General features: G+C 45.7%; 1 protein-coding gene across 1 annotated transcript; it reads right to left on the bottom strand.

Annotated features, from left to right (window-relative positions):
- Window positions 1-10,924: 10,924 nt before the first annotated feature.
- On the bottom strand, window positions 10,925-16,160 carry LOC142470869 (vitelline membrane outer layer protein 1 homolog). The gene is made up of 3 exons (XM_075577671.1): window positions 16,018-16,160; window positions 12,167-12,276; window positions 10,925-11,455 (listed from the first exon to the last, which is right to left on the bottom strand). Exons 1-3 carry the CDS (start codon window positions 16,057-16,059, stop codon window positions 11,161-11,163), a joined length of 447 nt encoding a protein of 148 aa, XP_075433786.1. The 5' UTR covers window positions 16,060-16,160; the 3' UTR covers window positions 10,925-11,160.
- Between the last annotated feature and the right edge of the window lie 2,060 nt (window positions 16,161-18,220).

An 18,220-nucleotide genomic window follows, 5' to 3' on the forward strand; every position in this document is an offset into this window, starting at 1 on the left:
GACTGTTAGAACACGGTCTTTTAGGGTAGGTTAAATGACGAGGCGTCACGTACTGTTCCTTTAAACAGGCTATACCTGGTTTATTCAGTCCCAGGCACTGAGACTGCCACAGTGCATACAACAGAAACACATCAAAACAAAAGCTGCTCACCTGAGCGATAACTTAACTTAAATATCCCTAACTCGGGGTGGAAGTGGCTTTTCCACTTCCACCAACAAAATAAGTAACTTTGCAGTTTTAGACCAAAAAGAACAGAAGGTTTTAACCTGTTTGGGGAGAGGCTTTTTCCCCTCTCTGCTTTCTGCAGCCTTCCTGCCTCCAAGCTCTTGGGGAGAGAGGAGAGGAAACCGGAAATAGGTCTTAAGTACCTGATTTCTAATTAGCATGACCAGTGACAGAAATCAGGCAGCAGACAAACTGTGGGATGGAGTGCATGTATTATGAGGCTGCACTGTTCAGCCTAAACAGGACAGAAACTGTTCAGTATCCTGGGAGCCCTATATATGGAATTTATTACCATCCCCTGGTTTCTGTCACATATCCTCCCCCCCAGCTCAGACCCCGAGGGATGAGCGACCATGGATATTAGGGAGTGCATCCTTAACAACCCGTCAGCATTGCCATGTTTGTGCCCTGACCTGTGTTCCACAGAAAATTTAAAGGGTTGTAGGCTTAGGAACCACCTGGTCACTCTAGCATTCTTCTCTCTGTTTTGATACATCCAGGTAAGGGGTGAATGATCTGTGACCAACCGGAATTTTCTCCCCAACAGATAGTATTTGAGCGTCTCTACAGCCCACTTTATTGCGAGACACTCTTTCTCGACTATGGAGTAATTTTTCTCCTGGGGATTTAGTTTCCTACTTAAATAAAGGATGGGGTGCTCCTCACCTTGAGACTCCTGGGAGAGTACAGCCCCCAGCCCTACCTCAGATGCGTCGGTTTGGACTACGAACTCTTTGGAGAAGTCAGGTGTGACCAACACTGGTTGGGCACAGAGAGCTTCTTTCAGGCTTCTAAAGGCCTGTTCGGTTTCGGGGGACCACTTTACCATTAGCAGTCCTCTTGCTTTTGTGAGGTCGGTTAGTGGGGTTGCCATGGTTGCAAAATTGGGAATAAACCTTCTATAGTAGCCAATTAATCCCAAAAAGGTCCTTACTTGTTTTTTTGTAACTGGCCTTGGCCAATTTTGTATCGCCTCTACTTTGAGTGTTTCGGGTTTGAGTAAACCTCTGACAATAGAATACCCCAGATACTTGGCCTCCTCCAGACCAATAGTGCATTTAGCGGGGTTAGCAGTTAGTCCAGTAGACTGAACTGCGTCAAGCACAGCTTGGACCTTTGGAAGGTGGGATTGCCAATCTTCACTATGGATTACCACATCATCCAGGTAGGCGGCAGCATAACGAGCATGTGGTTTTAAAATGTTATCCATCATTCTTTGGAATGTGGCGGGAGCTCCATGTATGCCAAAAGGCAGCACATTATACTGAAAGAGGCCGTCTAGGGTTGAGAAGGCTGTCTTTTCTTTTGCCCTTTCTGTGAGGGGAACCTGCCAGTACCCTTTTGTTAGGTCTAGGGTTGTGAGATATCGGGCTTTGCCCAGTCTCTCTACAAGTTCATCCACCCTGGGCATAGGATAAGTATCACATTTTGACACCGCGTTTAGTTTCCGGTAGTCATTACAAAACCTCGTTGTACCGTCTGGCTTTGGGACTAAAACTATAGGGCTGTTCCACCCACTTTGGGATTCCTCAATTACGCCTAGTGTTAGCATTTTTCTAACCTCTAAACTTATAGCCTCTCTTTTGGCCTCTGGGATTCGGTACGGTTTAAGGTTAACTCGGACCCCCGGTTCAGGGACTAGGTCATGTTCAATTATGCTAGTTATACCTGGCTGTGTAGAGAAGACTTCTTTGTTTCTTCTCACTAAATTCTGGACCTCTCGTTTCTGATGAACGGACAGGGTTTCAGCTATGCTAACCTCTGGGTCAGTTTCTTGATTCTCTGACGGACCTGGGGGTACTAGGGTTAACAAGACCTCTCTATCTTTCCAGGGCTTAAGTAGATTTATATGGTAAATTTGCTCAGGTTTCCTCCTACCTGGCTGTCTTACCTTAGAATTTACTTCTCCCACTCTTTCCAAGACGTCATATGGCCCATGCCACTTAGCAAGGAATTTACTCTCTACGGTGGGAACCAGAACTAGTACCCTATCACCTGGAAAAAAAATTCTGACCCTAGCACCCTTATTATACGTATTCCTCTGTGCTTCTTGAGCCTTTTCCATGTGTTCCCTCACTATAGGTAGGACTGCAGCAATGCGGTCCTGCATCTGGGCAACATGCTCTATTACACTACTGTAAGGGGTAACCTCGTGTTCCCAAGTCTCTTTGGCTATATCCAGTAAGCCCCTTGGGTGTCGGCCATACAATAGTTCAAACGGGGAGAAGCCTGTGGATGATTGCGGAACTTCCCTAATCGCAAATAACAAGTATGGTAACAAACAATCCCAGTTTTTCCCATCCTTATCGACCGCCCGGCGTAACATGCTCTTTAAGGTTTTATTGAATCGTTCCACTAAACCATCTGTTTGTGGATGATAGACTGAGGTTCTGAGATGCTTGATTTTTAGGAGTTTACATAACTCTTTTGTTACTTGGGACATAAATGTTGTTCCCTGGTCAGATAAGATCTCTTTAGGAATTCCGACCCGGGAAAACAGAACTACTAACTCTTTTGCTATGTTTTTAGCAGAGGTGCTACGTAGGGGAACTGCCTCCGGATATAGGGTGGCATAATCTAATATTACCAATATATGCTGATGTCCCCTAGCAGACTTTATTAGGGGTCCTACTAGATCCATAGCAATCCGGTCAAATGGTACATCTATTATGGGAAGGGGTACCAATGGGCTGCGGTACGCTTTGAATGGGGCGGTGATCTGACATTCTGGGCATGAGGAGCAATAATTTGTAATTTCTGCCAGAACCCCAGGCCAATAGAAGCTTTGGAGAACCTTTTCTTTTGTCTTTTCCACCCCTAGGTGTCTCCCCAATGGTGACTATGTGCGAGGTGTAATACTACATTACGGAATGTCCGTGGTACCAACAATTGTTTAATTGTAATTGATTTCCTTTTATCAACCCGATATACTAGGTCATTCTCTACCTCGAAGTAGGGGTAGGCAAGTGACCTGTCCAGTTGGCCAGGAGTACTATTCTGGTCCCGTATATTCCCCCTTGCTACCGCTAATGTGGGGTCTTCCCACTGCGCCTTCTTAAAACTCCCAGGACTGACCTCTAGGTCAGCGAGTGTCTTATCCTGTTCTGGGGTGGTAAGTGCCTGTTCAACATCTTGATTTGGGGTATTCCCTAAAAAGGTAGCCATGGGGAAGGGAATTTTACAGCACTCCTCCTTTTTCCCCTTCTTATTTGGGCCCTCGTCAACCTCTATTTCTGAAAAAGGGAAAGGATTTGTTTCTTCTGTTAGATCGTTATGGTCCGCTATCGAACTCTGGGCGCTATTCTGAGAGGAGGACCACATTTTTAGAAAATGGGGAAAGTCAGTCCCTATTAACACATCATGTGCCAGTTTGGGTACTATACCCACTTTGAAATCTAAAGAACCAAACTCTGTTTCAAAAACAGTGGAATATTCGTGATTATCCCCATGTACTGTATACAACAAATTGCCACTCTTTGTGAACTGTTTACCTATTTCTTCTTAATGGGCAACAGGTATTTGGACACTAGTGTGACCATGCTCCCAGAGTCAAGAAGTGCCCGAACCCTCTTACCATTAACCTTTACAAATGCCCACAGATGGTTATTCAAGGGGTCCTCTGGGCTAGAGCCCATACATTGGGACCACAGCGAATAAGGTTCAACGCTGTTGCATTGCATGGGTTCAGCATTTAGTGGGCAGACTTTCGCGGTGTGGCCCCTCTCATAACAATTTACACATTTAGGTACATAGTCTGTGTCCCACTTAGAGCCTTTTTTCGGCTCCCCATGTTGGCTGTTGCCATTAGTGATGCGAGCCACTGTTACTGGTGCTGTGTGAAGGCGGTCATCGCTCTTCAGCCCCCCTTAACCCTGGTACCCTTTTACCGTCTCTGAAAGAGTCCTGGAACCTTGGGTAGTGGGGTTGCTCCACGACTATGGGTTGCGGGTGCTCTTCTGCTGCATTGTACTTTCTACGAGTGCCACCAGCTCGTCTGCATTATGGGGGTCACTCTGACTGACCCAACGGCATAGGGCAGGGGGAAGTTTCCGCAAGAACTGGTCCATGACCAACCGTTCCACGATGTGGCTTGCTGAGTTGATCTCGGGTTGTAGCCACTTCCGAGCGAGGTGGATGAGGTCATACATCTGGCTTCGGGTGGCTTTATCCTACGTGAAGGACCATGCGTGGAATCTTCGGGCACGGACAGCCGTGGTTACGCAGAGGCGGGCGAGGATCTCGAACTTCAATTTTGCATAGACGTTAGCTGCGGCTGGTTCTAGATCAAAGTAAGCCTTCTGGGATTCGCCGCTTAGGAAGGGTGCGATTAGACTGGCCCACTCAGCTTCTGGCCATCCCTCTTTTTGTGCCGTGCATTCAAATGTGAGAAGATAGGTTTCCACATCATCCGAGGGCCCCATCTTCTGAAGGTAGTGGCTTGCCCTGGTCATTTTCGGGACAGGGGCTGCCTCTGCCAGTGGAAGGTTACTGATAGTCCCCCTCAGGATCTCGAGTTCCTGCTGTAAGCCCTGAGCGAGCCGTTGTTGCTCCTCTCTCAGCAAGCTGTTTGTCTCTTGCTGGTTTGCATTCGCGATTTGCAGAGCTGCAGTCGCCTCCTGCTGGGCTATTAACAGCTGGTGCTGGGTTGCATTCGCCTCTTGCAGGGCTGCATTCGTCTGCTGCTGGTTTGCATCAGTCTGTTGCTGGTTTGCATTAGTCTCTTGCTGGGCTATTAACAGCTGGTGCTGCTTTGCATTAGTCTTTTGCTGGATTTCATTTGCGTCTTTCTGGACAGCGACATTGCGAACCAGCGCACTCACCACGTCTTCCATCTTGTTTGGAGAGGAGAAAAGGAAAAAAAATCCTTTTTTTTTATTTTTTTAAAGTTCTTTAACCCGCAGACCTTTTAGTGTCCTGCTGCATTCTCCACCTTATGTGACAAACGGCTTACTCCGGGGCTCCGCCGTCAGTCCGGGACTGTTAAAACAGTAGTGCCAATTCATTCAATATTTGTCTGAACTTTTTTCCCCTTTGTTTGAGAGTCATATATGCCGTGGTACTAGTTCATATATATTATGTCTTGTAACCGTAGTACTTATTTATCACATTCGATGTTAGAGGTACAGGGCTGTGTCCACAGCGCATGCGCATGTAATGACGCGGCACGAGCCTAACATAGGGACCGTGTGAGGTCCTTTGATCTCCGATCAACATGCGCAGTGAGGTGGACTTAGCTGTATGCCTGTTAGTGTGGGTATGACTCAGTGAGGGGCGCCAGGACAATTGCAGGGACGGCCCGTGATGACGTCACGGACATGCGCACTAGCATCCGTGAGGCCCGTTTTGCCCATACTTTATATGCCAGTAAACCGGAGTTGGATCCCACCAGAGCAGTGTAGGCGACAGCAATGCTATAGACGCCCCTTTATGACGTCATGCACATGCGCACTATGCCTCAGCGGGACCAATCTGCCAGCATTGCCCTCTTTCGTGAGGGTAGGCGTCCACATGATACAGCCCTAATATTGGCTTTCCAGCTATGACGCCCAAATGACTCTCACAGTAAGTTTACCATACACACCTGTTCACCCTTTGCATACAGCGCTACTGATTAATTTTATCAGGTGATAACACTCATTGGCCCAATTAGTTCTCCCTTTTAAGCAAGCATGTCACCCTGCCTACAGTACCACTCCCAGTAGAAGGCTCTTGGCCGAAACGCGTAGGAGCAGGTCCAGTAGGCAGGATCACCCTGGTTTGTCCCCCTCTTGGGACACGTTACCATGCTATGAGCATTTGCTCCTTGTCTCCTCCCTTCATTCTGCTGTGTACCTGACGTTAGGTGATGTATCATTATTTGTTGCGGCAGGCTAAGATGTGCCTTTCTGGCTTCATACTGTGTGTCTCTCATTGATTTTCATTGATACTGTGTCACTTTACATATACCCTAGACTCAAGGGGGATAGAAGTGTGCTGTTATTTTTTGCATTGACCACGTAGCCCAGCCACCTTGTTTGGCCTGTTGTCAGCCTTATTGTGTTAACCTTGTCAGGTACTTTAGAGCATTTATTGTCAATTATGACATTTGTATTGTTCCCACTGGGAAATACCTGTTGGAGGATTTAACAAGTTCTGCTACGCACAGGGGATCCATGTCCAATTTTAATTTTCTGTGCTTTGTTTTTAACTTTTGTTCTGTGACAATCTGTAATAAAAATTATGTGATTTTGTACTGCCAGGCATACTAGAGTGCTTTTTGTTCAGGGCTCTTTTTCTCTCTCACAATATATATATACCTGGGTTTGAACGGGGACGAGACTTAGATATTATAAAATATAATTTATTCCTTGATAAAGGTGAACACAACAAAATGTACAAATAACAGCAAAATATAGGCACTTACTTAAAGATGGCAATGATGAAACAGTCCCATCTGGACTGGCAGTTCATACAGCAATACCTGCATCATCCCAAGACATTGCATAAAGACACAGGCCTGATGACATGCAGACATGAAGACATTTGCATGCAGACATGAAGACAATGGGTAAGGGGGGATTCTGACTTAAATACTATGTCAAACTCATCTCTTAACCCTTGGTGCCGAGACGGCTAGCAAAAGTCCTTTTGAAGCTCTTGAAGCTGATTTTGGACTTCCAGGGTTCAGTGTGAAATGTCACACTTAAACTGGTCAGTTCCTTTGGGTCCCAAGGCCAAGCATAAACAATTAGCAATTTAGCCTTTGATGACTAGCCTTCCTGCTCATTATCATAACAGGGAGTTTGCCGTTTTCAGAACACAACCAAAATTCCATATTTACTGCAAATAACTTCATAACTTCAGTTCAGTTTTACTTACTGGCAGGCGACCCATATTAATACATTCCGTCACGCCGGCCGCTTTCACAGAGACTAAACATTACACTGTAATATTAAAATTAAGAGAGATATTAATATCTGGCTCTTAGCAGCTGTTAGAGATCAAGTGGTTAGACTTCCTAGGTGGGGCTTGGGGTCACGATAACACATATGTAACTCTTAGCATGTTCAGCCAAGGACATCTCATAATATTCTTATATTTAATAAGGTCACCCATTCTGATTTCCTCCTTGGGTAGCCCCACCCTTGCCCAATCAATAAGTCCTTTGAAGTAGGGACCCCTGGGGGGGGGGGTGTCATGTTTATTCCTGCAGGATACCTGGGTGTTTAAGTGTGAGTTTTAACGCTCACAACCCAAACAGTCCCTGGGTCCCGCATAACCAATTAGGTAATTAGCCTTTGATCAGGGCTATGTAAATTCTAGCAAGCTGTCCTGCTTGCATAAGCAAGTGACCCATAACATTTGTTCCTTAATGCATTGCAGAGGGCAGGCAGAAAAAATTAGCATTCTGCCTGTATTTTTTAAAACTGCAACAGAAAGGCACTTTATCAAAAATATATGTTTCCCTTATGACAAAGTTATATTTTTAATAGGGGTGTCCTTGGGGGGTTACGCTGAGGCTGCGCACCAACACTCAGGGTGCTGGCTCACTCCGTTCCTAAATTACCAGTCTTACTGGAACGGCTCCTGTTTATTCAGCACTGCATATAATATTAACCCCTTAAGTCCCAGTGTGTGTTAGGCAGACACTGATCCAGAAACAATACATGGTAACAGGGGAATATACATTTTCATGTTATAACAAGGGTTAAATCACATTTCTGGGCCTCAGCCCAGTTAACCCCTTGTCTCCCTGGTGAGGTTAGAGGGTGGCCAATTGGGGGGTAACCCCTTTAATCCCAGGCCAAACCCTCACGATCATCACACACACATACATACACACACACATACATACATACACACACACACACACACACACACACACACACACACACACACACACATATATACATACATACACACACATACATACATACATACATACATACATACATACATACATACATACATACACACATACATACATACATACACACACACACATACACACACACACACACACACACACACACACATACATACACATACATACATACATACATACACATACACACATACAGTACATACATACACACACACATACATACATACATACATACATACACACACACATACATACAGACTCAAGGCCAAATCACAAGGTGTTAAGAATGTCCAGGGTGGGGTTTGACCTGTGGTCTCTCTCGCTTCCAGTCTGCAGTTCTCACGGTCTGCCACTGGGAGTGCTGTTGAGTACCCACCCCTCGCCCCATCCAGCCCTTTATCCGCCTCCTCTTCCTGTTCCTCCCTGCGCGGTTATTGGGCTTCTCCCCAGTAACAGGCGCGCTGCCTCATTGTTGCCATTTGCTGCTGCTGTGTACCAGACCCTATTCTGACCCTTCTACACTACCTGACCAATGCTGCCCACCTCTGACCTTCTACCTGTCCACTGACCTCGGCCAGTCCACCGACGACTGATACCTGCCGACTTCCCTCCTCTGACCTCTCTGCCTGTCCACTGACCACGCCTGTCCACTGACCACTGCTCCGTGCCTGCTGCCTTCCCCTGGCCACTGCCTGTGCACTGATCACAACTCCCTTCCTGCTGCCCTCCTCTGACCTCTGCCGGTCCAATGACCACCACCACTACCTGTCCGCCTCTGACTTCTCTGCCTGTCCACTACCACTGCCTGCCTGCTACCAATTCCAGCAACTGGACTCCAGACCTCCCCTTGACACAAGGACAGTTCGTATACTTTTGGCCCTCCCCCCCCCCTGACCCCACTTCTGCACACTCTCCATTTTATTGACCTCCATGAGTCTGCCATCTCCTGGTTTATATCTTCCCCTATCTCACCGCACGTTCGGTGTTTCCCGATGCTGGCACCCCCTCCTCCTCACTCCTACCCACAGACGGTGTACCCCAGGGCTCTGCCCTAGGACCTCTACTCTTCTCCACTTGCACCTCTTTCCTTGGCAAACTAACACAGTCATTGGGTTTTCCTACCACCTCTATGTAGAGGACACCCACATCTCCCTCTCCTCTGCTGACCGCTCCCCTTCTCTGCTGTCTCATATCACTAACTGTCTCTCTGTTATCTCCGCGTGGGTGTTTAATCGCTATCTTAAGCTTAACATGTTAAAAACGGACCTCATCATCTCCCCTCCGTCTTACTCTACACCGACACCGGATTCCTCGCATGGAATAGATTACTCCACAATGACCCCGATACCCCAAGCTAGAGGCCTAGGTGTCATACGTGCCCCTCCCCTCTCATTCCCCCGCACATTCAGCACCCCTCCAGATCATGTTATTTACCCCTCTGCGATATTGCTAAAATACGTCCCTTCCTCATGGGGCAATCCATCAAATTCATACTCACGCGCTGATTATATCCCAAATACTGCAACATGCTGCTAGCTGGTCTACGGGGTAACTGGTATGTGGAGATGACTTTCTTTCATATGTGATTATATAGAGTAATAGGAGTTATAGGGAGAGGTTAAGTGGGGTAATAGGAGGAGTTATAGGGAGCGGTTATATGGAGTAATAGGAGAATTTATAGGGAGTTGTTAAATGAAGCAGTAGAAGTTACATTATATGGAGCAGTTATATGGGGTAATAGGAGGAGTTATAGGGAGGGGTTATATTGGGAAATAGGAGGAGTTATAGGGAACGGTTATATGGGGTAATAGGAGGAGATATTGGGAGCATTTATATGGAGCAATAGGAGGAGTTATAGGAAGTAGTTATATGTGGAAATAGGAGGAGATATTGGGAGCGGTTATATGGGTGTAACGGGTTTTGCGGACTGGCCCAGACCCACCCAATCTCACATTGGCCCCTGTGGACTAACCAGCCCCCTTTACATGGTGAGTGTGTCTGGTGGTGCACCTGTTGGTTACAGGACCCCTGAGTCTCCCGCTTGATGGTGTATTAGGGATGACCCGTCCAGACAGGCAACTGAGGTAGTGTGCTGAGTCCTACCTATATCCAGTGCAGCGCCTCCACCTCATCAGGATTCCTGCGTCCGCATGGGAATGGTTCTGATGAGGAACTCCTCTGTGGTGGTCCCCTCTGTGCAATAAGTCCACACAGCAACATCTTTATTGAACGCGGTGGGCCAGCTGCCCTCCACAATGGGGTGTATCTAGCCCTCCATTGTTCAGCTGCTTCCCTTTGAAAGGTGCGCCTTCCCATAATTGGTGGGTTCCCTATCTCCCTTTGTGGGAGATAGTTCCTGTGCCAGGTCCCTGGTCACAGTGTCATAATTGTCTATCAATCACAGCGTAGCCGTGTTCTTTAACCTTCCTTAACAACTCCAACACACACAGAACTAACTTTGGATCAGTGCTGTGCCTTATGTATCCTCTGGAGGCTGACACACCTCTGACCTCACTAACCATGGAGTCAGAGCCTGTGACCACTCCCATCCATACATAGGGCACCTCACCAGGGTGTGAGGGCAAATCTCCATACTTACTGCTGGCATGCCCACAACTTACTAGGCCTTACTGCCAGCAGGAGAGATGACTGTAGCCATTTTACATGACCGCTACATGGGGTAATAGGAGGAGTTTAAGAAGCAGTAATATGGAACATAAGAAGTAGTTATAGGGAGCGGTTATATGGTTAATAGGAGGAAATATAGCGAGAGGTTATATGGGGTAATAGGAGGAGTTATATAGAGCAAATATACGTTAAATGGATACAAATAGTCACAATGACTACTTCCATTTTATTTTACTGTACATTAAAATTCAATTTTATTTCACAATTTCAAATTGAACAATACGAACGTCCCACTAATTTGGGCCTTAAAAGATCTGCATCTCCAACCATCTCCACCAGATATATTTAGAGACGTCGCTGGCTTAACCCTTCCCCCCCACCCCCCGAAGACCTTCCCGATTGAATGTAGACCCTTCATGGGGAAGTTGAGAAGAAAGAAGACTCAGTTTTCACAGCAGGTGAACTTGACATCATTGAGGGCCGTGTCATCTCCTTTTCCTTGGTACCTCTCCACCCTGGTGCTGATGCCACAGATCCCTATGTTGCAGGACTGGCTCCACCCTCCGAATGAACCCCACAAGAGCCAAAGTTTCACTAGTATCGTTTCGTCTGAGCACTTAAACATGATGTTGTTGGCGGCAGTGTCGTCACCGTCCCCCTGAGGTGGACTTACTCCCAAGTTGAAACCGATGAGGTTGCCGTTGCGACACCGCACAGGGGAGGTCCATGAGCCCCACCTGAGAGAGAAGAAGGAGGATGTGGTTAGTGGTGAAGAGGAAACTTCCTAGGTGCTCTTGCAGAGGAGACCTGACCTGTAGGACAGGCACAGGATTTTAGGGGAGATCTGACCAATTATCTATACAGTGGCATCGCCCCTGTCCTACGTCCTTCAGGGTAGTAAAGGGGATCTCTAATAGGGTGAGAGTAAAGGGGATCTCTAATAGGGTGAGAGGAAAGGGGATCTCTAATAGGGTGAGAGTAAAGGGGATTTTTAATCTGTAAAGTGGTATCACCCCCTCCCTTAATCTCCTGGTGATACCCATCTCTATATATTCGAATACCTTGCTATCCTCCCAGCTGCCTTAATTTCCCTCCCTATACACCCCAACATTTTGATTGCCCTCGGAACTCCCTTATACACCCCTCTTTATACACCTGAAAATCCTGTCATCCTAATATATGCTTGGCAAACTCTGCACATGTGAAGAATGGACCTGTGAGGTTTGGAGAGCTCTGTACATGTTAAGAAGAGACCTAGGAGGTTTGGAAAGCTCTGTACATGTGAAGAAGAGACCTGTGAGGTTAGGAAAGCTCTGTACATGTGAAGAAGAGACCTGTGAGGTTAGGAAAGCTATGTACATGTGAAGAAGAGACCTGTGAGGTTAGGAAAGCTATGTACATGTGAAGAAGAGACCTGTGTGGCTGTGCATGTCCTGTGAATGACTTACGCTCCTTCAGTAGACTGGATTGGAAATTCCCCAATGTTGTTGCTGCTAAAACAGAGCAGCCGTATCCCGTTCAGAGACGTATCATCACCAAACCACTGGTATTGTTCCAACTGTATCAGGAAGATCAGTTACAATGTATCCATCTCATATATAACTACTCATAACCCCTCAACCCATGAAACACGTCCCTGTCATTAGGTCACTTTGCTCCTACGTGGGACTGACCCTTTAACCCATTAAACACATCCCGGTCATTAGGTCACTTTGCTCCTAGGTGGGACTGACCCTTTAACCCATTAAAAACGTCCCTGTCATTAGGTCACTTTGCTCCTACGTGGGACTGACCCTTTAACCCATTAAACAAGTCCCTGTCATTAGGTCACTTTGTACCTAAGTGGGACTGACCCTTTAACCCATTAAACACGTCCCTGTCATTAGGTCACTTTGCTCCTACGTGGGACTGACCCTTTAACCCATTAAACACGTACCTGTCATTAGGTCACTTTGCCCCTACGTGGGACAGACCCTTTAAGCCATTAAACACGTCCCTGTCATTAGGTCACTTTGCCCTTATGTGGGACTGACCCTTTAACCCATTAAACACGTCCCGGTCATTAGATCACTTTGCCCCTACGTGGGACTGACCCTTTAACCCATTAATCCCTGTTATTAGGTTACTTTGCCCCTACGTGGGACTGACCCTTTAACCCATTAAACACGTCCTTGTCATTAGGTCACTTTGCCCCTACGTGGGACTGACCCTTTAACCCATTAAACACGTCCCTTTCATTAGGTTACTTTGCTCCTAGGTGAGACTGACCCTCTAACCCTTTAAACACGTCCCTGTCATTAGGTCACTTTGCTCCTACGTGGGACTGACCCTTTAACCCATTAAACACGTCCCTGTCATTAGGTCACTTTGCTCCTAGGTGGGACTGACCCTTTAACCCATTAAACACGTCCCTGTCATTAGATCACTTTGCCCCTACATGGGACTGACCCTTTAACCCATTAATCCCTGTTAATAGGTCACTTTGCCCCTACGTGGGACTGACCCTTTAACCCATTAAACATGTCCCTGTCATTAGGTCACTTTGCCCCTACGTGGTACTGACCCTTTAACCCATTAAACACGTCACTGACCTGACCAAATAATTTACCTATGTTGCTTCTCAGATTAATCCTAATTGTGGGATATTAGAACGAGGGGCACTTTGTGGGGTTTACAGGTAACACTTCTCATTAGGGGCTCGATAAGGGGACAGACCTAAATGGGTTAAGAAGGCAGCAGTGGGGGCAGAACGGAGTTATGGGGCAATTCTTAGACTGCTTTGATTTCTGACTCAGGGACCCCCCCCCCTTCTTCCCGACTTACAGGCCCTGGTATGGGGCATCGGATGTCAATAATTGATATATGGGCCCCCCATATCTGGGCCAGAAACTCGGACCAACTGGGGGGTGTTATAGTGAGGTTTGGGATTTAGGGGATAATGGGAAAGCAAAGGGGATTCCTAATAGGGGGAGTAAGGGGATTCTAATAGGGGGAGTAACGGGGATTCCTAATAGGGGGAGTAAGGGGATTTCTAATAGGGGGAGTAAGGGGGATTCTAATAGGGGGAGTAAAAGGAATTCTAATTTGGAAGTAAGGGAGGTACTAATAGGGGGAGTAAGGGGATTCTAATAGGGAGAGTAAGGGGGATTCTAATAGGGGGAGTAAAAGGAATTCTAATAGGGGTAGTAAGGGGGATTCTAATAGGGGAGTAAGGGGGATTCTAATAGGGGGAGTAAGAGGGATATCTAATAGGGGGATTAAGGGGGATATCTAATAGGAGAGTGAGGGGGATTCTAATAGGGGGAGTAAGATGGATTCTAATAGGGGGAGTAAGGGGGATTCTAATAGGGGAGTAAGGGGGATTCTAATAGGGGGAGTAAGGGGGATTCTAATAGGGGAGTAAGGGGGATATCTAATAGGGGGAGTAAGGGGGGTTCTAATAGGGGAGTAAGGGGGATATCTAATAGGGGGAGTAAGGGGGATATCTAATGGGGGAGTAAGGGGGATATCTAATAGGGGAGTAAGGAGGATATCTAATAAAGGGAGTAAGGAGGATTCTAATAGGGGGAGTAAGGGGGATATCTAATAGGGGGAGTAAGGGGGATTCTAATAGGGGGAGTAAGGGGGATATCTAATAGGGGGAGTAAGGGGGATATCTAATAGGGGGAGTAAGGGGGATATCTAATAGGGGAGTAAGGGGGATATCTAATAGGGGGAGTAAGGGGTATTCTAATAGGGGAAGTATAAAGGGGATATAACGTGGGAGACTAAAGAGGATTTTGTATAGGGTAGAATAAGTGGGATGATTCATAGAGGGAATAATTTGGGGTTATGATAGGGGAGGATAAGGGAGATTTCTTATAGGGGGGAGCGATAAAGGATTTCTATCAGGTGGATAGTACGGGGGGGGGGATTATCTAAATAGGTAAAACAATGGCCATTACTGATAGTTAGAGTAAAAGGATTTATATTAGGGAATGTAAGGCGATTTCTCATAGGGAATAGGGCGAGGGAGAGAAAAGTGAGGTTAAAAAGTGAATTTGCAATAAGGGAATAAAAGGGGATTGTAATATTTCCTATATATAGGGGGCTATGCACTAAGCAGTGATAACTGCTTTTAAGTCCGATAAATGACTTTTAAGTCCGATACTGCCTACGGCGCGATTCACTAAGCAGTGATAACAGCGCTGTATCGGCAAACACACAGTTTTTTGCCAGTTTACTAAGCAGTGATACGTGAATCGTACTTTAAAAGCGCTCCAAAACGAAACGGAGACAGTCAGAAAGCATTGTTTACCTTTTTTTCAGCACACCGTTAATACAACAGGCCAGTGGGTGTTCCCGTGTGATCCCCTCGGGTGTCTGGGGGTCCACAATGGCCTGTGGTACCAATTGTGTGCCCCCCCCCAAAAACAATACTTTTAAATAACCCCCCCTACCCACCAAGGAGGCCTAACCACCCTCCCCAGGCAACTACCCTTCACCCATTCATTGGTACAGTGGGTACATCATGCTCATATAATACGGGCATGATTTATTTACCACTATAGCAAGAAATTGTGAAGGAATAAAAAACAGGCCAAAATAAAACACCTTACATTGCAAAATAAAACACATCAAATGGCTAACTAAATGCATAACAACTGCCAATAAAACAATTGAATGGCACAGTGGGTACATCATGCCCATATAATATGGGCATCATTTAACACTATGCCAGTCAATGGTCAACCTATTGGGTGCATCGTCCCCATCACACAGGGGGGTCTATGCACAATGCAGTGATACTGTAAGGGATTTTAAGTGAGATAAATGCCTTATGGTGCAAAATTGTGTGCAGCGCGATTCACAAAGCAGTGATAACACTGCAGTTTTATCACCAAAACATAGTCATTGATAAAAAAGTTGCACCATAAATTGCGCCATAACGGCATTTATCTCACTTAAAAACACTTACTGAATCACTGCTTTGTGCACAGCCCCCATAGTGTCTAATATGGACAATGAAAGGGGGTAATCTAATACGAGGGGAGGGAGTATCGGCTACTTCTAAATACAGAGAGTAAAAAGTGTAAATCACAGTTATTAAGGAGATTTTTGCAGTAATTAGCTGGACTCTGAAGTAGTCCTGGCATAAGTTAAAATATTTGACTGCGCCTGCAAAGTTAGATTGTAAGTTCTGCGGGGCAATTTAAATATTGTGCAATTTATATATTTTGCCATCAAAATCACATATACAGAAGCACATACATTGCCATGCAAGAAATTATATTATTGTTACTGTATATATTTATCTCACCTTGAGAGAGAATCCTCTGGCATGGAAACCGACGGGACACATTTCAACTGGCCCCCATTCACCCAATTTACCTCCGTTGGAGACACTGATGACATTTTTTGAGTTCCCTTGTCCTACTGAGAAGAGAGAGAGGAGTAGGAGGGATGAGACAACCTGGAACATCATGGTGGGGTCTTGAGGAACTCAACTGGAGATGTCAAGAGATGTCAACGGTGAGAAAAACTTCGGCGATGTAATAATCGGGAGTCAGGTTTGCAGTTCAAATCAGCAATCTTTATTTCTTCAATCAGCTCAGCGATTCAGCAAGGATACAACATACAAAATACTTCTATTCAAGGTGGCATGTATCTGAGAAGGCAGTGGCGTATCCTGCGACAGTTACTTTTTATACCCTTGAATCAAAGAGATATACATCACTGTCTCAGCTAACTCGCTTTTGCCAACTAAATGACGTACTTGTTTACATACTTAATTTTCTGTTGTTACCATCACGTACCTTATCTCAGGAACATTAGGAACTTACAAAAACAAGTCTTATCACTAAAATGGGCATCATACAACTTGGTTTCAAGTTGCCCCTGATACCAATAACATTGCATTCTATTAGTTTCACACTGACCACAAGATTCCTTAAAATATCTTAACCAATTGAGTGCTGAATACATATATATATATATATATATATATATATATATATATATCAACATTTTAATTTATGGTGGGTGAAAAAGGCAACAAGAAACCTCCACCATATAGCATATAGCAAATAAAAAGATCACTTGTGAGCACATTCACGTCTTAGACAGGTCTGCAACCCTGCCTTTCACCATTATCACCTAGCGTACAGTGCTTCCACTGCAGCAAGGGATTCTGGGAAATAGCATGCAAATGAGCACACTGTGTCACCTTTTGCCTGAAAACCATTTTTCATTTAAAAATGATAAAATAATAATTATTTTATGTATAATTTATAAATTATTATTTTATTTATTTTATAAATTATACCATATCATACAGGAATCGAACCCAGGATTTTAGTACCAATTCTCTACCTTGACGCTACAGTGCAGTCCATTGCGTTGCAATGTGCTCTAGAGGTTAAGTATATTTATAGAGTCTGTTTTGCCACACCACGCCTGTTGTGTAGAGGTAGAGAATTGGTACTAGTATATGAAAGCTCCTGGGTTCGATCCCTGCATGTGTATTATATAAAATGTGTTAATGTTCAATTCCCACATGGGTGTATGTGTCCGTTTGCAATAAAGCATTGAATTGTATGTTTTTAAAAAAAAAACCTCCTCTGCGCGTGAAACTCTACGTAAGTGTGGCACGTGGACACAGCCATATGAAGCAGAGAGGAGAGAGCTGTAGATGCCGGTAAGTCCTCGCGTGGCAACATTTTATAACGCGATCCCGGTTATAACGCGGTCTCATTCTGTGGACCCCTGTTTCCGGTGAGTAACCCAAATCGAGCAGAGTGGTATTAATATTCTCAGATAAGAACTTCTACACCTCATGGAGTACTCGGCTAACCATCTGGTCAGACAAAGTAAATCTGTAAGAGAAACCTGTGTCAGGCATACCTTAATGTATATTAACCAGATGGAATGTGGTAAAGCACACTGTGGTGTGCTGACCGGCATCGATTGGGGATACTGGGGTAAAGTAACAAATCAGCCAGCTGCGGGGGAACAGTTAGGTAGGACTTCCAGTTGTGGAGTACACCACCTGTGCGTGTACAGGACCAGAATATGATGTGGTGTTGGTCACTGAAACAACTGTACCATGCTGGCTGAGCACAGCAATCCCAAATGTGACAGGCTGCTGCAGGGGGTCGGTGGTCAATGTGAGAGGTGAACAATAATAACACAGGCACCGTGTGCTGCTCCCGATCTGGTGCCCTAGAGCAACCTGATCTTGTGTCCCTGTGCTGGTAAGGTTTCGAATGCTGCTATAGCAGGGTTACGAGTGAACCTCTGCATGAGCCAGCACTGCTGCAACTGAATCCAGGCTGATGCCTATCTGAGCAGTGACTGTACGGAAGTACCAGAGGGTATGTCCCTATAAGGTGCCCTTAAACCTTCATTACCAGTGGTGGATATGTTGAGAGCAGTGTCCCAGATGCGCCCTTATACCGTCAACTAGAGCAGAACAGGTGTTGTAAAGAGGAAAATAACGCGAGCAGGCAAGTTCAGACAGGTAG

This window comes from Ascaphus truei, chromosome 20, assembly GCF_040206685.1.
Source record: "Ascaphus truei isolate aAscTru1 chromosome 20, aAscTru1.hap1, whole genome shotgun sequence".
NCBI classification, from domain to species: Eukaryota; Metazoa; Chordata; class Amphibia; order Anura; family Ascaphidae; genus Ascaphus; species Ascaphus truei.